At 35.8% G+C, this 26,458-nt stretch overlaps 1 protein-coding gene across 1 annotated transcript in view; it reads left to right on the top strand.

Annotated features, from left to right (window-relative positions):
* The window catches only part of NEB (nebulin), a 231,362-nt gene that overhangs the window by 38,654 nt on the left and 166,250 nt on the right, over positions 1 to 26,458 (top strand). The window contains 20 exon segments of the mRNA XM_069080869.1: positions 595 to 702; positions 804 to 917; positions 2,519 to 2,620; positions 2,715 to 2,822; positions 2,910 to 3,014; positions 3,559 to 3,657; positions 6,149 to 6,253; positions 6,944 to 7,051; positions 7,136 to 7,249; positions 9,375 to 9,572; positions 11,054 to 11,161; positions 13,508 to 13,606; positions 16,817 to 16,921; positions 17,003 to 17,110; positions 18,707 to 19,018; positions 19,120 to 19,326; positions 21,214 to 21,318; positions 22,071 to 22,178; positions 23,766 to 24,077; positions 24,944 to 25,150. Coding sequence (XP_068936970.1) covers positions 595 to 702; positions 804 to 917; positions 2,519 to 2,620; positions 2,715 to 2,822; positions 2,910 to 3,014; positions 3,559 to 3,657; positions 6,149 to 6,253; positions 6,944 to 7,051; positions 7,136 to 7,249; positions 9,375 to 9,572; positions 11,054 to 11,161; positions 13,508 to 13,606; positions 16,817 to 16,921; positions 17,003 to 17,110; positions 18,707 to 19,018; positions 19,120 to 19,326; positions 21,214 to 21,318; positions 22,071 to 22,178; positions 23,766 to 24,077; positions 24,944 to 25,150 — 2,832 coding nt within the window.

Below are 26,458 nucleotides of genomic sequence, written 5' to 3'. Positions count from 1 at the left end.
AAAAAACAACAACAATATTCTTCTGGTGAGAAGTAACATGGCATAGAGTTAAAGGCCTACCTAGTCTGAGGGTCAGAAAGACCTTTGTTCAAGTCCTACCTGTGATGCACACACTGACTGTGTGACCTTGGGCTAGTCATTTAACCTTTGAGTAAAACCCTGGAACTCTGGAGTATGAATTCACCATAGTCTAACACAGGGCAGCTAGATGATTCAGGAGATAGAGTACCAGACTTGGAGTCAGGAAGATTCATCTTTCTTAGTTCATATCTCGACTCAGATACTTATTAGAGCTGTGACCCTGGGCAACTCACTTAACCCTGTTTGCCTCTGTTTCCTCATGTATAAAATAATCTAGAGAAGGAAATGGCAAACCACTCCTGTATCTTTGCCAAGAAAACCCGGATGGGGGTCACAAAGAGTTAGACACGACTGAAAACAGTTGAACAACAAAAGCCTGACACAACCTCACCATGTGACTTCATGGCTTCCTTTATGCCGCGTCACTCTACAAGTACCCTTCCTACCCTTTGACAGAGAAATAAACCTCATACAGAGCTTTTATAATTCTTCCATGTATGATTTCTCCTCTAGAATGTTTACAAGCAGGACTGGGAGAAGAGCAAAGCCAAGAAGTTTGAAATTAAGGTGGATGCTATTCCTCTCCTGGCAGCCAAGGCCAACAGCAAGAATGCCAGTGATGTGAGTATTACTTGGGAACCAGTGGAGCGGACCTGGTTGGCATGTGTGTGTTGAGTAGAGTCTTCCATCTGTACTCTCTCTCTCTCTCTCTCTTGGTTTAGGTGCTCTACAAGAAAGACTATGAAAAGAGCAGAGGAAAAATGATTGGAGCCTTAAGCATTGAGGATGATCCTAAGATCCTGCATTCTTTGAAGGTGGCCAAAAACCAGAGTGATGTAAGTGGCTTTGAAATTCTCTCATGTTTCCTGTTTTGCCCATCTTCCGCAGTAACATGCCCAGAGTTTGAAGGAGCATCTCAGGTTCAAGGTGGCATGGCTGGTTTGAGGGATTTTGTGGAATCACATCACATCATATTTCTAGATGCTCCTAGGTATTTATGTTAGAGTTCTATTGGAAATGACTGGATTTTCTTAAATATCTTTAATTCCCTCACAATGGAGAGAAATGATTCTTTTAATGATGTTCAAATTTTATCTCCAATTTATGGATTTGAGATCAAAATCATTACTTGTAATGTTTTCTAAAACATTTAGCTCCTTTCAAAAGACTTTTAAATGATATTTTAAAAAGAAAATTCAATATAATTAAAAATACACTTAATCAAGCCTTAAAATGTATAAGCATTGTGCTTAATAAATACAACTATTTGCAGAGAAGTTATTTTTGTCACTTCCAAGAACTTATTTTCTGATTTTGTTAGGCTCGGGGATAAGGGATGAACCTGTAATTTCTTTATTAAAGATATCTCTACCAATCATACTGGTAAGGCTGACACCTCGTCAGCCTCACAGAGCCAATATCTAACAGAAATGGGTTTTTCTGGTTTCATGGCTAGCTCACTATCTACTATGGCATACTGCCCCTGCCCCTGCTCCTGCTACACTGTATATAATTTTCAAAATAATATTAATATCCTTTTAAAGTACATTTCAAAGTTTTTATTTGAGTGAGTTCAGAAAGATGATGAGGGAATACATGATGTCATGTAGCACAACTGTGATTAGAGCAGGGCAACAGAATCTTTATGCCAGGGCTCCGAGATTTGTAGAATGCTGATAGGAGTTTGCATTGCTTCAGCAGAGAGAAGCAACTAAGCTCAGCCAGTAATTAGAATAATGAATGAAAACAGGAAGCTTTTAAACGACACACTTCCTCCCTCTCCTAGCTCTACCCTGTTCCATACTCTGCAAGCTCTGCAGTCTGTTTCTAATGTCCCGATGTTTGTTTGCCCAACAAGAGGACCCTCTATCTCAAAGTCCAAACTGAATTTGTCTTAAAGAGATATTTGAAGAGTATCTTTTATGCAATTCACCCTTAACACCAGAATCCCATATAGCAAAACATGGAAAGTCTGAATAATCAGGTGAATGGTAAAATCCATTTTAAGAGATGACATGAATGGCATTGCCATCCCAGAGTTTAATAGCACTTAATCTAATTCTAAGTCTGTGGCCAGGTTCTCTGTTCCCTATCTCTGTTAATGGCAATAAATAGTGATTTTATTTTCCAAATTTGCAAACAGTAATGATACAAGCCAAATGTAGATTAGCTGACAGTAGTGGCCTGCTTGAAGTAACTGTCTGAGAAATACCAAAAATGGTTATGTGGTTTTCTTGAATATAATCTCTCCAATTGATCATTTATGATAACGACGGTATTTCTTGTGAGTTTTCAAAGTTTGTTTTTTTCTTCCATTTTGCAGAGAAATGTTAAAAACACAAAAAGACAAGATTTAAAAAAAAAATAGTCCCTTAAGCATAGGAATGAAATAAAATATTTTTTCAATAACTGATACCTTTTTCCCATCTTCTGGCAGAGGTTATACAAAGAAAATTATGAAAAGACAAAAGCAAAGAGCATGAATTACTGTGAAACCCCCAAGTTTCAGCTGGATACCCTTCTGAAGAATTTCAGTGAGGTTAGAGTACCTGAAATAATTTATTTGGTCTGATTTGCTACTCACTGTTTGAGAAATCAGTGTGAACTTGAATTAAATGTGTTTTGTCTTCCAGAATAAATATAAAGATTCCTATGTAAAGAATATTTTGGGGCATTACTTAGGCTCCTTTGAGGACCCTTATCATTCCCACTGCATGAAAGTTGCTGCTCAAAATAGTGATGTAAGTTCAGAAATAAATATTGAAATTCCACCATGACATTGTCTAAATGACTTTGGTAAGCTATTTGTGTGTTCTTTTTCTTCTTAGAAAAATTACAAAGCGGATTATGAAGAAGATAGAGGCAAATGCTATTTCCCTCAGACAATAACACAAGAATATGAAGCAATCAAGAAATTAGACCAGTGTAAAGATGTAAGTTGCCTGCTACAAGAAACGAATTTGCTTGTTTGATAATGTTTGGGAGGTGACTGTGACATCTAGTGGTCAGAATGAGTTTAGCAACTGAGTTTAAAAGGGCAAGAAAAGGCAAGAGTTTTGGATTTTCTAGCGATAGGGACAGAAAACATTATTATCAAAAGTGTAAAAAAAAGGTTAAGCTTTTGGAAGCAAACTTTGATTTTTACTGCTTTATTATATGCACATATATGTATGTATGTATTATATGAAGACAGAGATCATATGTTTAGAGCAGAGAAGGATGTTGGGAGCTATCTAGTCCAGGCCACTCATTTTACAAGATCATTTAGAATATATATGGCTGAGGTAGGATTGAACCTGTCTTCTTATTCCAGATTTAGGTCGTTTTTTTGGACTGCAGAGATAAATAGATAAATTTCTCTACAAAACAGTGTGTTAGTGACTAAATGAACTCTATATACTACTGAATCTTTTCTACATGTTAGTGTGGGTATAAGTGATTTGCTCCTATCACTAAATAATTCATTTTTTCCCCTAGCACACCTACAAAGTTCATCCTGATAAAACAAAATTCACACCTGTCACTGACTCTCCTGTCCAGTTGCAAGCCCAGATTAATACCAAACAGCTAAGTGATGTAAGTACTTTTGAATGTCAGGGTAGAAGAGAATACAAAAAGATCTTATATATTTAAATGATCAGTAAATTAAAACATGAAATAAATAAGCTTGGAGGCTAGTTTACCACCTGCAAAGTATTGCTATTTTGATATACAATATTTATACCTATAACTTTTTTTTCTTCTGACTCTTATTAACATTAAATGTTAAAAGGACTCCATAGCTTATGGTCTTTGTGTGTGTGTGTGTGTGTGTGTGTGTGTGTGTGTGTGTGTGAGTGTGAGTTTTTAAGTTTTTTAAGTTTGTTTTTAAGTTTGTCAATTCTGGTCAGTCAACTTGGTCCCAGAGAGTTTTCTAAAAAAAAAAAATTATATATATACATATATATGTATAAGATTCTGAATAACATAGATTTTAATTTAATAAGTCTATTATTCATTCTATAAGTTACTTTCTCTTAGTAAATTTTTAGTAATTCTGGGTATACTAGGATTCATCAATTGAGATTATCAAGGAAATGTTCACGTACATAAAGTCAATATGGGTTTATATTCACAAACTAAGAGATAGAAGAATTCTGGTATTTTCAAGTTTTGCATGTAGGCAGAGTCTTATTGCATTAAGAAAATCATTTGGGGCGGCCAGGTAGCACAGTGAGTAAGAGCACCGGCCCCAGAGTCGGGATGACCTGGGGATTGAATCCGAGCTCAGATACCTAGTACCACACCCAGAAATAACTGGCCATGTAACCTTGAGCAAGTAAGTTAACCCCAATTGCTTTTTAAAAAAAAAATCATTTAATAGATGGTGCATAACACAATACATCCAAAGATTCAATGTGCCTTCAAAAACCATGAATTTATACTAGAAATAGCTATATTGCTAATGGCATCTAGTATACTTATTATTAGATATAACAATGCATCCTGAAAATTAGCTGTACCACACCAGCTCAAGTGAAGGAGTCAAGTACTTGATTTAGGTAACATGCATTAGGTAGTATACCAGGTAACATGTATCCATTTTCCCATCTACTTTGAAGCTTCTCTATTCCAAAGTGTCACAACTCCTTCCATTGTCCTAAGACTCAGGTAACAGAGATCAAAGCGGGGAGACACTGATAACACTGATACTATGTTTAGGCTTTGAATGCAAATAACTCTCATACTTTGTCCTAAAAAAGATTAAATTTTTTTTTAAAGCAATTGGGGTTAAGTAACTTGCTCAAGGTTACACGGCCAGTTATTATTTCTGGGTGTGGTGCTAAGGATCAGAGCCCGGATTCAATCCCAGGTCATCCCGACTCTGGGGCCGGTGCTCTTACTTGCTGTGCTACCTGGCCATCCCAAAGATTAAATATTTTAAAATAGTTGAGTTTGGTTTGTACCAAAGACATTTTTGACATTTTATTTTTGCACTAACCCTTGATCATTTCTATGCATATAAAGATGTTTCAAAATGAAACTAAAGATTCTACATGTTTAATCAGTCAATTGTTAAGCATTTATTAAACCCTTACTCCATTCCAGGCATTGTTTAGGTGGATTAGCAAAGGTATTATAAAAGCAATAATCCACTTTACTTTTTCATTAGGATTAGAGGTAATCCCAATTCATGGATCAGGGAAACACTTCAACTTTAAAACATCTACAATAAATATGCTAAATATGTACAGTTGGTTAAGATTTTGCTTTATTATTTTTAAAAATAATTTCTTTTAAAAATGTTTTATTGGCACCTTGTTACTTTCTGGTGACTTCTGTTCCCACTCCTAAAGAAGTAGAGCAAAGTAGAACAAATCAACATATTGACAATATCTGGAAGTATATTCCTCATCTCTTCTCTAGAAAAGCATAGTGATGCTTAATTCCATAGATGTAACTACTCACTGTACCCAATCCTAGTTCTGAGGTATTTCAGTGCTCTTTCCCTTTATGTTATTGGTCATTATATAAGTTGTCCTCCTGGTTCTACTACTTTGCTTTGTATCAATTCATGCAAATCTTCCCACATTTCTCTGAATTCTTTATAATCATCATTTTTAAGGTACAATGACATCCCATTCCATCCATATAACATCATTCATTCAGCCATTCTCCAATTGGGTCTTCCCTCCAACTACTTGTCCCTTCCCCCCCAAGATTACCTTAGCTCTGCTTTGTATGTGTTTCATATGTGCCTTTTTAATGTGTATAAGTTGTCACTCCCTGCAGAAACTATATCCCTGGCATCTAAAACAATGGTTGACCCAAAATAGGTATTTAATAAATGCATGTTGATTAGTTGATTTTTTTTTCCTTTCAGTCCTTTAGGAATAGCTATACTTCAATGATGTCAGTTCACATTTGGATATGCCATTCTTCTAGGAAAGGGAGACAGAAACTCTGGGAACCAGGAGCTATATTTGTTTCTTTAGATAGCAAAAAAGTACTATTCAGCAGTCGCTGAATAAAAGTGGCCTTGCAGGGCTTTCCCACCTGTACTGACTATTTGCCTTTTGTTTTTCAGCTGAATTACAAAGCAAAACACGAAAGTGAGAAGTTTAAATGCAATGTACCAGCAGATGCTCCATCCTTCATTCAGCATAAAGTCAATGCCTACAATCTGAGTGATGTAAGTATAAAAAAACCTGCTTCTCCGCTTTCATTGTATTTCCTGCTGTGTGCATACAAAAGCAGCTTTTTTAGATTAAAAAGAAGAATAACATGCAAAAAATTATACTGATAGCACAGCATCAATGTTATAATCAGAGAAATTAGATCCAGAAAATGAGGTGAACTAGCTGGATAGCAAGCATGACAAAACCAATGGATAGCCTACATCTTTCCATTGGTATCAACACAATGTCAAGGGAGCTAGAGGAAAGCCCCCAATACTTTGAGCTGAGCTGACCTCCTGTGGAGGATTTAAGGTCAAGAGCTACACAGGTTAGGTCTTAATGAATCAGCTGAAGAATGTAACAAGACTGAAGTATGGCAGTCAATACTCTCCAGTCAGATTCCCCTGTAAGGGAACTATGATTATAAAGTGACTGCCTGGGGCTCTTGAGTTAAAAACCCAGTGAACATGAGCCTTTTGAAAGTTTGTGAAGTTTTGAGTAAGAAAAATTTTAAGTATACATCTCAGAGTATCAGGAGGTGGAGCTGATAATAATATACTACTTGTGGCAAATGGACTGCAGAAGCAGAATGGATTTTGCAATAAATTGAAGCCTAATACATTACATTTGCATTTGGTCTTTAACAGATAGATCCACGTTGAATATGACATTTATGATTCTTATGTGTATGTTTCCTTCCTCAGAATATTTATAAACATGACTGGGAGAAGAGCAAAGCTAAGAAATTTGAAATTAAGGTGGATGCTATTCCCCTTCTGGCAGCCAAAGCTAACAGCAAGAATGCCAGTGATGTGAGTATGATTGGGGAACAGGGTCAGGAGAACTGGGTAGAGTTTCTTTGAGTGAAGGCTCACCTGTGTGATGTCCCTATGCAGGTGCTGTACAAAAAAGACTATGAACAGAGCAAGGGAAAAATGATTGGAGCCCTGAGTATTCAGGATGATCCAAAGATCCTGCACTCTTTGAAGACAGCCAAAAATCAGAGTGATGTAAGTATCTCTCAAAGTCGATGTCTTAACGTTTTCTTGGTTTTAACTCTTAGTATGTGTTCCTAGTGCCTAGCATTGCACTTTGTATACAGTAGGTGCTTAATAAAATGTTTATTTAATTTTTAATAGTTTTTTATTTATTGAATTGAACTAGGGATGTCTTGTAAAGGTTTAATTAAAATCACAGTATCAAGGTGGCAAGTCAGTTATGAAGGATTGGAATAAAATTGAGTTGACTTCCCAGATGCATGTATCTTTGCTTTTTAAGATATAAATTACTGAGTTGTGCTTAATGTACATTTTATAATAAAAAATGCCCATGTGAGTGATCCAGATCTTTATTAATATATGGGTATGCCTAAATAGGACAGTTATGTCTAAATGGATTATACATATACATGCACATATATATGCATATATATTTCATATAAACGTATAGATTACATAAATAGTTAATGGATGACATAGATAGATATCTCTGGAATCTAGACTACCCTTCTCCAAGGGAGACTGTGATTCCCATTGTGAGAGCAGGAGAATGGTCATGGATGGACACTCACTCCTTTCTTTATCTACCTCCAAGAGGGATATCAAGATCGAATTATGCCTATCTGCCCTCTTGAATATTGGTAGTCTAAAGGTATTCTTCTGGTATAGAAGGAAAATTATTTCTCTACTTATTCTTGAGGGAGAATGGTACTTGCACTCAACAGTTTAGCTCTTTCCCATCAAATGTTGGTTATAAAAAAAGACCATCAAAATGGTGAGTAAATGCAATACATATTTAAGAAAATAGTAAACAGAAATCAGAGAAGTTACATAGATTAGAGTATATCAAAGAGTAAATGATCTTTTTATCTTGGAGTAAGAAGAGATCTCAGCTTCAAAGAGGTTTAATCTTACCTAAGATGTCCATTCTAGCAGTCTCTAGGAAGATAATCTGGAAAACAGGTACATTATGGGCATGAGTAGATATAGGTAGGAGTAGCATAGCTAACAGGAGAATTGAATGTATGACCTCTCCTTTATTAGTACCATCTTCTAAGCATGTTAGCTTTTCAAGGCATATGAAACTGCCTTTCGGGGCAGCTAGGTGGCACAGTGAATAGAGTGCTGTCCCTGGAATAAGGAGGACCTGGGTTCAAATCCAGCCTCAGACACTTAATACCTACTAGCCGTGTGACCTTGGGCAAGTTACTTAACCCCAATTGCCCTGCCTTCCCCCCGCCTCCAAAAAAGCAAAAAAACAAAAAACAAAAAAAAATTTGTCCCCTCAGGGGCGGCCAGGTTGCTGCACAGCAAGTAAGAGCACTGGCTCCAGTGTTGGGATAACCTGGGATCGAATCCGGGCTCAGACACTTAGCACCCACCCAGAAATAACTGGCCGTGTAACCTTGAGCAAGTTATTTAACCCCGATTGCTTAAAAAAAAAGAAAAAAAAGAAACTGCCTTTCATGAGGCTCATGATCAGGACCCACTGTATATAAACCAGATGTACCACAAGGCCAGGTCTTGAAATACTTCCAATCTTACAATGTTGGAATGGTCACAGCATTTAAATATGCAATAGAAGACTCTGGAGTTCTCAGTGAAGTATATCTGTTGTTGAAATAGGTGTTACCATATAGGTTACTTGGCAAACAATCTTGTTTTCTCAATTTAATACCTGCTATTTTAACATGCTGTATAAGGAAAACTAAAAATTCCATCATTAAATTCCCAAAGCAATTATTTTAGAAAAGTTGAAGCATAGAAAAAAAAAAATTTGTTAGTTCTACAATTTCCTATGAATAAAAAAGGACCACAATAAAGACCAAATTTCTCAGGAATGCCCAGGAAACCTTTCCTGATGTTTTCCTTTCAGTAGTGATCTATTCTTTCAGGCCTCACATAGCACTTTGTTTTACAACTTTCTAATGGACTTACAGTATCCATGTGAGAAACTGTTTGTTGAACTTCAGAAACGTGTGGTTTATGTGGAAAAAAAAATCAAGGTAGATAGATCCACTTCTGTTTTGAATCTACCTCTAAAGCTTGTATTTCTTCTTAATTAGAATTTTTTGCATTTTTCAAGCACCCCTTGGATAGTTACTGCAATCAATGATCACTTCCTTTTCTTTCACAGAGGGAATATCGCAAAGATTATGAAAAGGCAAAGACTGTCTACACAGCACCTTTGGATATGCTCCAAGTCACTCAAGCAAAGAAAACTCAGGCCCTAGTCAGTGATGTTGACTATAAGAACATCCCTCACAGCTACAGCTATCCCCCTGATAGCATCAATGTAGACTTGGCAAAGAAGGCTTATGCCCTACAAAGTGATGTGAGTAATTAGAACTTTTTCTTCTCCCCATTATTGATATTTTCTAGGTAGACAAAACATGATCTTAATTATTAATTAACTATGGTAGCAAGAAAAAATCCTCACATAGTTGAAGAGGTGGAAAATGTGAATGTCAGTGTTCAGGAGGACTTTTTTTCCGAAACAAAAAGTTAGTCATGACATTCCAAGTCCAAAGAAGAAAACTCACATTGTGTAGGGAATACCATGATGAATGGTGCATTTTATTTTCTTGCATATAGAAGATATGCACATTAGCCAGCTGGTTTCCCCTTCCCACATAGTAAGCATGTAATGGGAGAAATTATTCTAATTTTATGACAATAGACAACTTAGATGTTCCCTCTTCTAAAAAAAGTATATTAAAATTACTGCTGTAAAATGTTAATTAATATTTTGGAGGAATAATTTCAGCAAGATTTTACAACCAAAGCTTGGTTTTCCTTGGAATTTAATAAATATCATATTTGATATTGTTCTAATTTAATAAATATAATGTTTAATAATATAAATGTGTATTGTATAAATATATACATGGTTTTGTGCATAGATAGATGATAAACTAATGGGGATTTGAGGTCTTATCTACCCTATGAGAAAATAATGTACAAGAATCACAAGTCTTGCTTGTCATTTCATTCGCATTTACACACCAACTCAAATGCTTACACTTTGTTTCCCATACATTTCAATAAATTCCTAAGGGCAATAATTTTTAAAACATTGCATTGGCTAATTCTGACATACCCCTGCAAACACCATCACTTTTAAAGTCCTAGATGATTTAGCGCTTAATATGAATAATTACTATCAAGTCTCAAGAAGTCAGGTAATTACAAATTTTTCCTTATGACACTGGAGAGCTTCAATCTGAACATCAAATCATAGTATTTTTAATTGTAAAATTGTCTTGAAGTTTACATAGTTCACACATATCCCTCATAATTCAATGAATCTCATCTATTCCCTGAGATATGCATTATGCAAATAAAGTTTTCCTCCTGGAATCTTAGTTCTAGTTTCAGCCTCAATGTCTTAAAATTCAAAGTTTAAATATTTATTTAGGGAGGGAGACTCTTTACATTTAATGAAAAGCAGCAAAAAGATGTTTTTTCTTATTTTTTTTTGTGTTTAATGTGTCTGATTGACTATTAAAAAGTTCTATGCAAACTATAAGGATGTATTGAACCTTACTGAGTTCATAAGCAAAGAATTTTTGTTGTTTTTTAAATCTTGCAAATTATCTATATTAAAATAAAAAGATGGGCAAAAAAAGGACATGTCATTTAGGAAAAATCAGAAGCCAAAAGGCGACTGAAATGCAGTCCAAGATTGTATTGAAAACTTCCTTAGTATATGCAATATTGAGTGTTATCTATGTGGAAAGAATGTTAAGTTTTTTGCTAGTTAAAAAAAGATGACATTGTATGTACTGAAACTTATTCTCTGCTTTGGGGTTTTAGGTTGAATATAAAGCTGACTACAATAGCTGGATGAAAGGCTGTGGCTGGGTGCCATTTGGGTCCTTGGAAATGGAAAAGGCCAAGAGAGCTTCAGATATTCTTAATGAGGTACAGAACAGATGAGTGTGTTACATATACATACTTTTGTTGTTATGACTCTTCATGATCCCATTTGTGATTTCCTTGGTAAAGACTATGGAGCAGTTTGCTATTTCCTTCTCTAGCCCATTTTACTGATGAAGCAACTGAGGCAAACAGGGTAAAGTGACTTGTCCAGGGTCACAAAGCTTGTAAGTGTCTGAGGTCACATTTGAATTCAGGTCTTCCTCACTCCAAAACTAGTGCTCTATCCACTGTGCCACCTAACTGCCCACATGTACATTTATTATATGTTATATAATAACACACAGGAATACATATATATACATTTATGCATATGCTGTGTATGAGTAGATGGCATCTTACTTAACTTTGCTTTTTAAATATTTTTATTCTGAACTCCACAAACACTAAACAAATCACATTTCCATATACAAAAAGCAGAAAAAGTGAATTACTCACAAAATGTGAATCTCCACTTTATAGTTTGCTTTTCTCTCTGAGTATATAACAAATTTAACACAAACATTTCAAAGCTGTCCCACTTGTTTCTTCTGGCCATCCATCAGCTCTCTTCCATGCATTTTAGCAACCTTTCTCCCTATTTCCTCTTTATCTCCACTTCACTGAAAAAGAAAAGATAAGAAAAACAAACCCTTGCAACAAAAATGCGTAGTCAAGCAAAACAAATTCCCACACCAACCATACCTAAGAATCATTTTCCATCCTGCACTAGTTGTATGGAATGCTAAATTATCCATCCTCTGGAATTGTGGTTGGTCCTTACATTGATCAGAGTTCAATTACTTTATTTTTAAAGTCCAAAAAGTGATGAATGAGACAATGAATGACAATCATATCTTATTTATTCAGCATCATTGGAGATGGAGCTATTCCACAGAACGAAATTTTCCAGAGAGAAAAATCTTATCTTCTTCAAGTGTCAAAATAGTTAAAAAAAAAAAACAAGCAATTGTTTTTAGTGAAAGAAATCTTTCCGAAATAAACTACATACTTTTCAACCTTCTAAAAATATTTATTATATGATAGAGCATAACATAACATAAAAACATAACAACATAAAATAATGCAGCATAATTTTTTCTTGATAACTTGGAGTCATCATTATGAACATTAGTAATGATATTGTGATGCAATATAGTGATACTCTATAGGGTCTATTGAAGTGATATGGGCTATTTATACCCACACTACATCCTCCAATGCTATTATTCTTTTAGTTCTTCTTCTTATTATTATTCTTTCATATTCCATTAGTTCCCTTCATATCAAGCTGTCAGCTATCACTTCTCCCTTCAAATATTTAAGTTTGTTAGACCACATCTATTAATAAGTAAGCATTTGTTAAGAACTGACTGTGCCAGACACTGTGCTATGCATTGAGGGTACAAAGACAGAAATGAAACAGCTCTACCCTCAAGGAGCTTACATTCATTTGATAGATTTACCGATGGTCCAAGGGTCTTGCTTGCAAAGGAAAGCACGTGGACTTTGTGACACTTTGCTCTCTCAGAAACCTATTTTACTTAATGAATGTGTGACTGTGTTTAGGAAGGTTGAAGCTTCGGAGGTCGCACTTTTAGATAAAAAAGGCAAATGTGAAGAAGTATAGCAATCCTTTTCCCTTCCTCCTTCATTATTTCACATTATGGTTCCTCAGGGTTCACTATTTGCCACCTCTCATGATCCATAAGCCAGCCAATCAGCAAGCATTTGTTAGGTGTTTACCACGTACCCATCAACAGCATTACTCTTACTAGAATACTCAACCCATGCACTAAACCAATGTCTTTAAAGGTAAAATGCTTCTCTCTCCTACTTCTCATATTTCAAATCTCTATCCAGACCCCCAATTCTTTTTAGTCACTCAGCACCTGATGCTGTCCTAGTAATGGAGAAAATTATCCTGAGACATCTTTAGCAAGTGTCAGATTTTACAAACTTTACTTCTGAGGGGGTCAAAAACCTTCTTGTGTTTTACTGTAATGCCATGGGAGGCTTTTTCCATGAATTCTCCTGAAATAAGGGATGTGTTTTTATTGTTATGAGAGGAAATTAAACATAAGGTTTGAATGCTACCTTTGTAAATTGTGTAGCTGATACCACAATGAGTGAGGCACTCTGTGAGCTTAGCCTTGTCTTTAAGCCTGGAGGATGCATATTCATTTTCCAAAGAAACACAACTATGGTTGTTCATGTATTTTATAGCAAGATCAATTCTTATTACCCTGAAATAATTTCTTGAAGATTTTGCCTGGAAACGTTATGAGACTTTAGGAATATGAAACTTTGTTCTTTCTCTCTATTTATTTATTTTCTTTATTTATTGAACAGAAAAAATACCGCCAGCATCCAGACACTCTCAAATTTACTGCCATTGAGGATGCTCCCATTACAGTACAGTCTAAAATCAACCAGGCCCAGAGGAGTGATGTAAGTGGCAATTACGTCCATGTCCTGATATGTGTTGATAAAATAAGTACTTAGTTCAAATGTTCTTGTTATCTATAGCAATACCCAATGCAGAATATCCCTGGTTTCTCCTATTTGTTTATATCTCCAATGTCTGCACCTATAAAACCCATCAAATTGAATATTCCTAGAAAATGCTATGTAATAGAATAATTGTGAAGACAATTCTGTCTTTCCATTTCTATATGTGACATGTTACCTATGGCAAAGGTAAGAAATGTCCACAAATGGGAAGGAGAGCCTCAGGCTCATCTTTCTGTGACTCCTGAAAAGAAAATTAATGATAAACTGAATGATATGGGAGAAAGTACCAGCATCACCCTTATATGAATGGTAGCACAGGCAGCTGACTACATGGTATACTTTTCATGGTTCTAGTCTTTCCCACATAAATATATCTATAGATGTAGATGATATAGATATAGATCTTTGATAGGCCTGGAATGGGGAAGAGAGTTTGCTGGTACTCCTGACATATGTATGCATACATATATGTATATGTACACATATGTATACATATATACTTTATGTATATACATATAGCTTTATGTCATATATATCTCATGAGCTCAATGGTGCCTAAGATTCTTTTATTACTAGCAAGTAGGGAAAATCTTTCATCCTACAACTAGAGAAAAAAGTATAAAATACAAAGCTCTTTAGAGAAATAATATGTTAACTGAAATTTGCACTAATATAAATTACTGCTACCAGACACTTTTATTAGCACAGATTTTCTATGTGAAAGACTCTGGGTATCTAGAGTGATGGGATTGGAATACTAGAGAGAGGGGTAAGGGACACACAAAAAAGAGGATGAAGCCTATAAAACAAACTTTCCTCATTTCACAGTTTCAACCAGGGTAAGTTCTAAATTTAGAGATCAATCAATCAATTTTTCAATCAACAAACACTTATTTAGCACCTACTATCAGCCAGACCCTTTTCTAGCATTGGGAATGCAAATACAAGAGTAAAATAGGTCCTGTCCTCAAGGAACTTACAATCTAGACAGGCAAAATGACATGTATGCATGTAAGTATATACATATATAGTAGGCACGAAGTAATTTTGAGGAAATGCAGTAGTATTTGGGGGTGGGGTAGGGGTTCATCAAGGAAGTTATGTTAGGGTAGCATTTGAGCTGACCCTAGAAAGAAACTAGGGATTTTAAGGGTGTGGAGGTTTAGAAGAAATATATTTGAGGCATTTTGTTTTTGTTAGATGATTTTTTCAGTCATGTCCAACTCTCAGTTAACCCCATTTGGGGTTTTCTTGGCAGAGATACTGTAGTGGTTTGCCATCTCCAACTCATTTTCCAGAAGAGGAAACTGAGGCAAATAGGGTTAAATGACTTGTCCAGGGTCACATAGCTAGTAAGTGTCTGAGGTCAGACTTGAACTCAGGAAGAGGAGTCTTTCTGGTTCCAAGCCCAGTCCTCTATCCACTTAGCCACCTTGATGCCCATATTTTGAGGTATAGGGGGCAACTAAAGTTTTTAAAAGCACAGAGATGAAAGACCAAAAGTCACAAAAGAGGAAAAGTAAGAAAGCCAATTTGGCAGCATCATAGTTTATGTGAAGGGGAGATATATGCAATAAGGTGGGAATGTTGAGGTGGAGCAGATTGTGAAGAGTTTAAATGCCAAATGGAGGTCTTTAAGTTTGATCTTTGAAGTAATGGGGTGAAGGGAACAAGTGCCTAATACATGCCAGGTACTATGATAAGTGCTTTACAAGTATTTTCTCAATTGATCTTCACAACCACCCTGAGAGGTGGGAGCTATAATGATCACTTGTTTAAGACAGAAGAAACTGAGGCAGACAAAGGTTAAGTGACTTGCCTAAGGTCACACAACTAGTAAATTTTTGAAACTGGATTTGAACTTGTCTTCCTGACTGCAGATCCAACACTCTATCTTCTGTGCCATCTAGCTGCAGGTAATAGGGAGTGGTATGTTTGGAAAACAATGTTATAATACTTTGACCAAATTAGTATTGGTTTCACAAACCTTCACAAAACTCTTCCAATCCAGAGGAAGCCCCTCCTGTGTGCTCAGCACTATGCTCTGCTTACTCATTGGAGTGGAATTTTCTGTGGGGGAGGGTACGTCCTATCATGTTCAAGGGCCCTCATATCATTAGAAAAGGAGTTATTTGGTTATCTACACCACCACCATCCCCCAAAGCCCTGCCCACCCTGTCCAATGTCTACTGTATTTATATTTGTTTATGTGCTTTCAGAGTGGTTGGGAGGAAATATCTAACACTTACAAGTTCTGTATCCCTTACCTTTAACCCTCTTTTTGTTTTCCAAGAAAATGGGTCTTTACTGGACTGGATAACTTCTAGGGGCAACTCGGTGGCACAGCAGAGTGTTCAAAGAATTCAGGAAGACCTGAGTTCTAATATGGTCTTAGATACTAGCTGTGTGACCCTAAATAAGTCATTTGACCTTTCTCATCCTCAGTTTCCTCACCTGTAAAATGGGATTAAGAATAGCATGTACCTCGCAGGATTGTTATCAGGATGAGATGGCATAAAACATGTAAAGTACTCTGCAAACCCTAAAGTGCTATATAAATGCTAGCTATTTTTAATGTAAATTAACCTCTGATTTAGGGCTTTTTCATAGGTTCTAATCTGTAGAATGGGAAGGGGCAGGAAGAAAGAGAGGAGGATAATTTCCTGGGGAACCTAGTTGAGTTCCAATCATAATTTTTGGGGAAACCAAAACTAACACAACTACCCAAAAGGCCTCCTAATTTTGAGAATGGGCCCCAACATAGTTCTAGGTTATGGTAGACCATCTTTCTCCATATCCCAGGAGTGTTCCTAAAAACCATGATGACTCTCTAAGGGACAAAGGAGCTGAGATTACAATTGAGTCTCCTTGTGTACTAATTAGGGAACCTGCATGTCCTTGCTATGAGGTACCCTGCCAACTAAAACTTGCCAATATTTGTTAATTATATCCCAGTGCTCCGTCAGAATGGAAGAAATCCCCCCTTGGATTCTAGATGGGTCCATCAGGGCATATGTTTTTTCAGATGGATGTGTGGATACCAGAAAAGCCCCTTCTCGAGGATCCTTTCCTGTACAGTCTGAAAGTCAATTTGAAATTATTTTCTTTGGATATCAAACTGTTTTCCCTGTTTTGTTTTTATTGCAGATTCTGTACAAAGCCAAAGGAGAAGAAATACTTCACAAGTATAACCTACCAGCTGACCTGCCCCAGTTCATTCAGGCTAAAGTTAATGCCTACAATATTAGTGAAGTAAGTTCATTCTGCAGTCTGGGTGCTTATTTACCTGTCTATGATGTGGTTGAAGTTAATCTGAATGTTACCTTCTTCCAGAATCTATACAAAGCAGACTTGAAAGACTTGAGCAAAAAGGGCTATGACCTCAGAACCGACGCCATCCCTATTAAAGCTGCCAAAGCTGCTAGACAGGCTGCTAGTGACGTGAGTTCAATCATTTCTCACATTCTTCTAAGAGCTATTTACAGAAAATAGAATTCTGTGGATTTGTGTTCAATTTTTATCCATCTTTTAAGGCCCAACTCAAATGTTACCTGATGAGGTAATGTGGTTATCTTGAAAGAAAGCAACCTTTGGACTCCAAGGGCATGAATTCCAATCCTGAATCTATTAATTAACCATATAATAGTGAGCAAGTCATAACTGGGCCTCAGTTTCCTTATATGTAACAGTAGGCATTGAACTAGGTGCCCTATAAGATCCCTCTAGCTCTAAACCTATGATCCTCTATGAAGTTTTCCTTAATTCCATTCTATTTATAGCAACTTCCCCAATCAGACTTCACGAGGCACCTTGTTTTGCATCTTAGCTATCATAGCTGTCTGTGCTTGTGTCTGATTCTAGACTGTAAACTCTGTGAGGGCAAGGCCTTATCTTATCTTAATAGTTCCCTGTACACAATGACTGTGTAAAGCCCCAAACCAAGATTAATACACACCAGTATATTTTCAATATTGTTTGAACTATGGAAACTTAGAATCTACATCTCATCAATAACAACCATTCTAAACATCAGCTCTCTCACTCTACCTCCTCACCTGATGCTGCTTATTAAACATTTAATAAGTGATTATTGAACCAATTAAAATTAATTATGGATTAATAAGCATCCTAAGAAGTCACCATGTCTATTACTTCAATTGCAGGTAAAAGTTACTTGCAAACCATCATCTAAGATAGATGGTTGCTAGACCATTTTATGTGCTTTATATACTTATATCTTTGAACAAAGGATATGTATAAACTCCCACAGTAATTAGTTCTTATCAAATACCCCTTACAATTCAGAAGAAGCATCTACCACATGCTGGGCACTGCACTGAGCACTGGAGAGACAAAGAAAGGCAAACACAATCCTTGTCCTCAAGGAACTTGCAATCTAACATATGTCTTATTTGAATTTCTTTAGACCAAGATAAACCACTGGTCATGTAGTCTTTGTTTAGTACAAAGACCTTGTCATAACAGGCTCCTTGGGAATTGTTTTAAGGTTAATTATGAAATACTGTCTTGATCCTTTATAATTCTTATATGACTAAGGGATCCTTAATTTAAGAAATTTACACTTGTGTTTCAGAAGAGCAATTTGAATGAACAATATCAGTTCTTCCCTGAGTCTTGCTTTTATCCATTATTCTATGCAACCTTTCAGTCTAACCTATGTCTTTCACTTTCTATATGTAATTATTCTTTTCTTCTATAAATCTCCCCCTTACACTTCATTACCTTTACAAAGTGTTTTAGCAAATTACTTTAAATTGACTTGATTTTTCACTACTACTCAATCATTAGATTCCATCTAACTTAACAATTTAAATTTACCTTTCTATCTTACAAAGTATTAAAATAGATTGTACTTAACTTAAAAAAACTTAACTGGAGTAATTTCTGGGAAACAAATTTGCTTTTGTCTCCAAATTGTCTAAGGGATAAGATGTTTCATTTTCCTCCCTCCACCCCCTCAAAAAAACCCAACTCTCACAACTAAGTGGTAATTTTTTCATCCTTTGATTTGAATAGGTTCAGTACAAGAAAGACTATGAGAAAGCCAAAGGGAAAATGGTGGGCTTCCAAAGTCTCCAAGATGACCCCAAACTGGTTCACTATATGAATGTTGCCAAGTTGCAATCTGATCGGGAGTACAAGAAAGACTATGAAAAGTCCAAAACCAAGTACAACACACCTTATGATATGTTCAATGTTGTTGGAGCTAAGAAAGCTCAGGATCTCGTCAGTAATGTTAATTATAAGCATCAGCTCCATCATTATACCTACCTGCCTGATGCCATGGATCTGGAGTTGTCTAAAAATATGATGCACATTCAGAGTGATGTAAGTTGCATGTACTTAGCAAAAGAAAATGTTCAAACTCAGAATTTAGGCATAAAGAATTTCCTACACTTGCTTCCATTTTCTCTCTCTTTTTATTAAAGAACGCCTACAAGGAAGACTATAATAACTGGATGAAAGGTATTGGCTGGGTCCCCATTGGCTCTCTGGAGGTAGAGAAAGTGAAAAAAGCTGGTGATGCACTGAATGAAAAGAAGTACAGACAGCATCCAGATACCCTCAAATTTACCAGTATTGTGGATTCTCCAGTTATGGTCCAGGCAAAGCAGAATACACAGCAAACCAGTGATGTGAGTATACTAGAAGGGAGAAAGTAAACGAAAGGAAAGGAAAACTGACACTATAACTAAGCAAAATTTTTTTTTCAAACTTGAGGATCAGGTCAGAATTTTGTTGCTTTTGACCAAAAGTTGTTAAAAATAGAAAAAAAAACCCTTGCAACTTTACTGTTTAATTTTTCTTATGTCTTCCTCTATTATTAGTTATTATTATTCCATTTCCTCACACTTTTCCCTATTATATAAACTGCCTTTGAAACACTTAGTGGGTAAACTTGGCTAGTGAAAATCTGTACCTCAGTATTGTATGCGTATATATAGCATATTAAACCTAGGAAGCCAACCACTATGCTCACAATAAATTTGTCCTTTAGTTCCCATGCTAAGTTTTTAGGATTTGTTAATGGTAAGTCATTGCTATAAATGGAGCAATTTGAAGCAATAATCACTCAGACTCTAGAAGTAAATAGATATCTTATTCTGGGACATGTGTTTTGCCAGTCAGAATTCATCCAGTGTGATATAATAGCAGACAAACTCATTTTCTGGCTTTGGTGGAAAAGCGATACCTTAATATGTTTGCCTAAATATAATCAATGTGTGTGTTACAGCTGATGGAAGCCATATAACGTTAAGATCAAGCATATTGGGATGGCTAGGTGGTGCAGTGAATAGAGCACCAGCCCTAGAGTCAGGAAGAGCTGAGTTCAAAACCAGCCTCAGACACTCAACACAAAAACTAGTTGTGTGACCTTGGGCAAATCACTTAACCCCAATTGCCCTCCAAAAAGCAAAAAAAAAAAAAAAAGATCAAGCATATTGATCTGTACTAAAACAGACAGTAACTTCACAACTAGTAGGACTTTTGTCCATTGTTAATGTTTCTGTTAAGGTAGAGTACAGATATTTTCCCCAGATTGTTTTGATTCTTGAGGTTGGGTTTATTTTGGAATATTTACAGATTTCAGTTGAAACATTTTACTTGTCTGTCTACACATGACACTTGATAGAGAAAATTGAGAGTGAAAGGGTTGGGATTTTATTTTTTATTCCAGAGCATGAGCATACACTATGAAATTTCAAACAAATCATTTCATTTGAAAGGTTATGAAAAGGAAAAGACATTTTTATATGGAAGGCCTATGTGCTTCTTTGTCCCTCTATAAGTCCAAAAAACAGTCAACAGAAAGCTAAAATGAGGTGGCATGACATTGTGGAAAGAGCACTGGGTTTGAAAGCAGAAGACATGACTTCTATCCTGGTTCTGACACTTTCCACTTGGTGACTTTGGGCAAGTCACCTAATCTTTCATTGGCTCAGTTTCTTCATCTTTAAAATGAGGAGGGTTAGGCTTGATGATCCTAAGATATCTCCCAGCTCAAAATTTATGGTCCTATCATCTTATAATATTATGCCTTTCCTATCAAAAGGAATAATTATATGATTGGGGCATTGAAATTGCAATTAAGTATGAGGCTTTAACTTAAATATTATTTTTACAAGGAAAAAATCCTAAAGAGTTGAGAATTCAATTGTCAAAGAATAAATCTTTCTAATTTCAATGTATTCTGCTATTAATACCAGTTTGTCAAACTTTTTAATTATCTTCCCATTTGGTGAGTATTCAAAGGCTAATTTTTTTCATTCATCGATGGGCAAAGGCAATTTTATTTCCCTCAGAGTTTTTTCTTTCTATTTTTCTTCTATGAGACTTGAAATACGATTATTTTTCCTCAAAGGTGTGTAAATGTCCAAGCTTCTCAAACATAAGGAAATATAGTTAATCTTTTAAAAAATTATTCATATGTTGGAATATTAGACTAACACCTTTCCATAAGACCGTGTGGGAATTTTCCTTTTGCATGTGCTGAGTTTTATTTTGTATTGTTGTTATTGCAGATCCTTTACAAAGCTAAAGGAGAAGAAGTGAAACACAAATACATCATGAGCCCCGACCTTCCTCAGTTTATTCAGGCCAAATGTAATGCTTACAATATCAGTGATGTAAGTAGAATTGAGAGTGGTATGATGTCTACTTAATTCATTAATGAAATCATGAAATTCTGGGACTAGAAAACTCCTTAATATCATCCTCCTTTTATCCACTATAGGAATCGCTTTAATAATTCCCTGAACATTTCCAGTGACTGGGAGCTCACTATTTTGCAAAGCAGTCCATTCCATTATTGGCCAACTCTCTTTGTCAGAAAATTCTTCCCTTTATTGATCTGAATTTTGTTTCCTTTCTAGTTGGTCTTAATTCTGCTTCCTGGAGCTTCATAAAATAAGTCTAGTCTTTAGTTTATGTAATATATCTTCGTGTTACTATTTGAAGGTGGAGAAATCTTTGATCTCAAGTCAGTCACCTTGTTTACTGTCAACTTTTTCTACATGAAACATTTCCAGTTCGTCCAGTCATTGCTTATACTATAGGGATTCCAGTGCCTTCACTGTCCTAGCCATTCTCCATATAATACACTCTGTTTTGTTAATGTCCTCCTTAAAAGATGCTGGTCTCACACTGAATACCATTTTCCAAATATAATTTGATCATTCCAAACCGTAGTAAGCCTCTCTCGATGCAGTCACTATTCTAAATGTGATATGCTTTAAAAAAAAATGTGCCACAAACAGGGCAACATATAGGATTCATTAAAAACTTAATTGCTTTTTAAAAAATGGCCCAGTAGTCTAGAATTAACTTTTGATTGATCAGAACTTAGAATACTGGAATCACTTTTGTAATTCTTTTCCAGGCATGTTATAAACGTGACTGGCATGATTTAATAGCCAAGGGAAACAACGTGAAGGGTGATGCTATTCCAATTGCTGCAGCCAAGGCTTCTAGAAACATTGCTAGTGATGTGAGTATAAATTTCAGGTGAAGTTTGTGTGATATCATTTTAAAAAGCAATCAAATGTGTACTTCCTTAAGTGCTATTTTATTGGCAGTGATATTTTGAATTTATCATCTATTCAAATTCCCCCCAAAATTGTTAATGTTTTGGAAACCTGTCCATTTTAAAACCTTATTTATTATTCCTTTTAGTTGACCCCAGTTGGTAAAGCTGTCATGGAGCTGACAGCAGTTTGCTCTCCTGATTCATGGTGCAAATTACCTCTACTGACACATTTCCCTGACATTTTACTTTTGCTTTCAATAAAACAGATTGACTGGCATTACTATGCTGGATTCAGATGACTGCCTGCATTATAGTTGTGTGAGGGAGATGTAAAGAGTGTCAAATAGAATGAATAGATTTTCACAGCCAAATGGAAAGGGATCCATTCCCTCATGATATTTTGTTTCATGTAAATAGATGCTCAGATCATCTATAACAGAAAAGTATACATTTGTTTTTTTATACAATCTTCCTATCAATGGAAAAACATTTCTTAGAAACATTACAAGTTCCCTAGAGTCTTCACTGGCACCACACTACACCATGATATTTAATCTGCATTTAGAAAAGAAAAAGAGGGAGTGAGCATATTCTTTTTTTTAGTACCTTCTTACATATAGTGGGGTGCATAGTACATGTAGCACAAATGAATGATGGAACTATGTTGATAAAATGTAAAAACATTATCCCCAACTGCTTGAGTATGAACTTGGGGACATCTTTTTCTAGTTTTATATATGAAATATACATATTTTAGATGGATTTATGATGAGTGAGAAAGTATGCATTATATTTTGGGAAATGTAAAGATGGACTCTGATGTTTGGGTTATTCCATTAAAAATTCCATTAAGAAAAGCCAGCAAGGGATTATTTCCTAATCTTCTTTCAAGTACTACCCACGTTGAACTCTGTTTAGTTTTTGAAATCAGACAAGAATGGGTGCATTCAGGGTAGTATAGCCACCTTGAAGCCAATAAGAGCTGGGCTCAAGTCTTGCCTCATACATACTGGCTATATGACTCTTGGCAAGCCACTTAACCTCTCTTCTCTAGGCATATTTTAGAGTGCAATCTTCATTGATAGAGAAAATGGACTCATTTAGGAATTCCCTAATACAATAAATACAAATACAAAAAATGCAATACAATAAAATTTCGTGTACAATCCCTCCACCTCCCCCCATCCCTATGCAGGGGAAAAAACCCAACGCTTGGTTAGATTGCTGTACCGAGACACACAGACATAGGACTAATTCTTGGTAATTCTTCATGTTTCCCAAAGTGTCTTCATGTTTTACTCTTTTTAGAGAATCTCTACATTCAAATAGCCTTAAAGGTACACAATAAAGAGCAAAAACAGGTCCAGAATTTACTGAACGATTCTTTAATATTCGGGGATTGTTTATAATCATTTTCTGTCTGGTCTGGCATTTCTCATAGTGCCTCCAACAAGACAACCACAAGTTGAATTTCTCTCTGTGTCTGCATGATACAATCCTACCTCACATGGTAATGTATCTATCTGATAACTGTACCATTTTTTGCAGTATAAATATAAAGAAGCATATGAAAAGTCAAAAGGAAAACATGTTGGTTTTAGAAGCCTTCAAGATGATCCCAAGTTAGTCCACTTCATGAATGTGGCAAAGATGCAGTCTGATCGTGAATACAAGAAGAACTATGAGAACACCAAGACTAGCTATCATACACCTAGGGACATGGTCAGCATCACTGCTGCGAAAATGGCCCAGGAAGTTGCCACCAACGTCAACTATAAACAGCCGATACACCATTACACTTACTTGCCAGATGCTATGAATCTTGAACTTACAAAGAATATGATGCAGATTCAGAGTGATGTAAGTATGTGTAAGAATAATGGTTCCATGATATTTATTTTAGCCATTTAATTAACTACTAATTTACTAATTAACTACTAATTTTCCTTCTGTGTTTGACTTCAGATTATACTAAGAGATCTTAACTCAGTTCTATATTTTATTCTCAATGACTAACTAAAAAGTCTCCAAAGCTGGAGCACATGGCCAGTTTTCATTGACTTCTTTTGCTCTCTTCATAACAGTGGACATTTTTCTCTTTAACAATCTCATAAGTCAAAGAGAAGATTATATCTCATTAGCTATAAAGGCTAATCAGTTTCTGTTCCTCTATAATCATGAAAAGTTTAATGTAATCTAAGATTTCCTGTTAGTGAAGAAATGAGATCTATAAATATGGAGGTTTTGAATAACTTTTTTGATATTGTACTATCAGTATACAGAAAGTATATATCTATGTATATACTTTATACTATATCAATATAATAGAAAGCATTACTGAAGTCAAGAGAGGCAGTTTAACTTTTTTTCCAACTCAAATTCAAGTTCTCATTTTGTGTGCATTTCTGAATCACCAAATAGCTAAATGGGAAGACAAAGCCTTAATTGTGTACTTAATTGGTCTATGTGCTAGAGAGCTGCACCATAAGCAAATGATGCACATTTTTTTTTTGTTAATTTAGAAAATTCACTTAAGAACTCACTTGTGGCCTTGGAAAGTGACAATGACTCATTTCTAGACATAGATCAAAATCTTTGTATAGATCAAGTATGATAAAAAAAAATCAACCTAAATATTCCCTTCACCTGGGCAGAATAGTGGGTTTCAGAAACATTCTTTCAATATTCTCTGTGATGTTTTCTCACACGAGATTTTTTTTTTGTAGAATGTATATAAAGAAGATTACAACAGCTTCTTCAAGGGCATTGGCTGGATCCCTATAGGTTCTCTGGAGGTCGAAAAAGCCAAGAAGGCTGGAGAGGCCTTAAGTGAGAGGAAATATCGACAGCACCCAGACACGATCAAATTCACAAGTCTGCCAGACTCCATGGGCATGGTTTTGGCTCAGCAAAATACAAAGCAGCTGAGTGATGTAAGTAGTTTTATTTCACAAGTGTGTGTGCTAGTTACTGACCAAAATGCTCTTTTTAAAAGAGCTTGCTGCTGATTAAGACCTCAGGTCCTGCTGCCATACCATCTTGCAACAGGAACTGTTTAACTTCAGTAGAGCTAAGGAAGTGCTTCCAACCATTGAGGGAATGTTTATGCAAACAGGGGGAAAATACTTTCAAAGCTGAAATGAAAATATTTCCCTTTTGAAGTGACTTGGAGTTTAAGCATGTAGCACAGGAGCTGAGGGAATTCACACAACATATTGCAGAGTCTACTGATGGGAAAATAAGAGTTCAAAGAAGACTATTTGCCAAGTTCTGAAAGCTTTGAGCTGTTTTCACCTAAATATCTAATAGACAAAAACATTAGGGTCATTCTTGACTCTGTCTGAAGTTAACTATTTTTTGCTATGGAGTGAAATGATTTTTCCAGGGCTCGGTGTGCTTTTATAGGTCTTAGTACTGTTTTCCAAAACTGTTTTCCAGATCCCTAAGGATCTGGAAAAGGTCAACTCTTAGAGCAAAACTGTTTCCTTTAAAAAAAGGGGGGGGCAGCTAGGTGGTGCAGTGGAGAGAGCACTGGCCCTGAAGTCAGGAGGACCTGAGTTCAAATTCAGCCTCTGACCAGACACTTGACGCTTACTAACTGTGTGACCCTGGGCAAGTCACTTAACCCCAATTGCCTCACCAAAAAAAAAAGGGAAGAAAGGCTGAGTGTCACCTTCTCACTCAGACTAGGAGTGTAGCCCAATCCCACCCTGATCACACTGGAAGCTTTGCCAATTTGCCCTTTCTTAGGCAACTTGATCCTACTCTCCCTGACTCTTAGGGACTAACCATTTTGGTGCCAGAGTTAGGTAACAGGTAGGAATTACAGGTTTCCACCACCATACCTAGCAATTATTTATAATTAATAGTGCAGTTATTCTCTTTGACTCAAAATTTCAGTTCAATTTAGCAAATATGTATTATTTCTCTGATTTTAAATTTTAATTTCCTGTATTTCCCATGTCTTAACCAGATATTCTTATCATTATAATCAAGATGTAGGAATAGTTACTTCACTTTTCTATTCCTCAGTTTTCTCAATTGAAAATGTATATAATATTATTTATATCACCTATCTTGTAGAGTTGTATGAGGAAAGTGCTTGTGGGCTATTTTGATTACAATTATTATTACTATTCTTGTAATAATATATTTATTAATAAATAATATTGTATAATTAATATTGGTCCTGGTTATCTAGGTATGTTCCTTATCACCCTGCATGCTGTCTGTTTTAATAT

Source organism: Petaurus breviceps, unplaced genomic scaffold, assembly GCF_028583685.1.
Source record: "Petaurus breviceps papuanus isolate PSGF00001 unplaced genomic scaffold, PetGlider_PUasm1.0 91133, whole genome shotgun sequence".
NCBI classification, from domain to species: domain Eukaryota; kingdom Metazoa; phylum Chordata; class Mammalia; order Diprotodontia; family Petauridae; genus Petaurus; species Petaurus breviceps.
The sequence above is the reverse complement of the archived record's forward strand: the minus strand, read 5'-3'. Positions and strand labels throughout refer to the sequence as shown.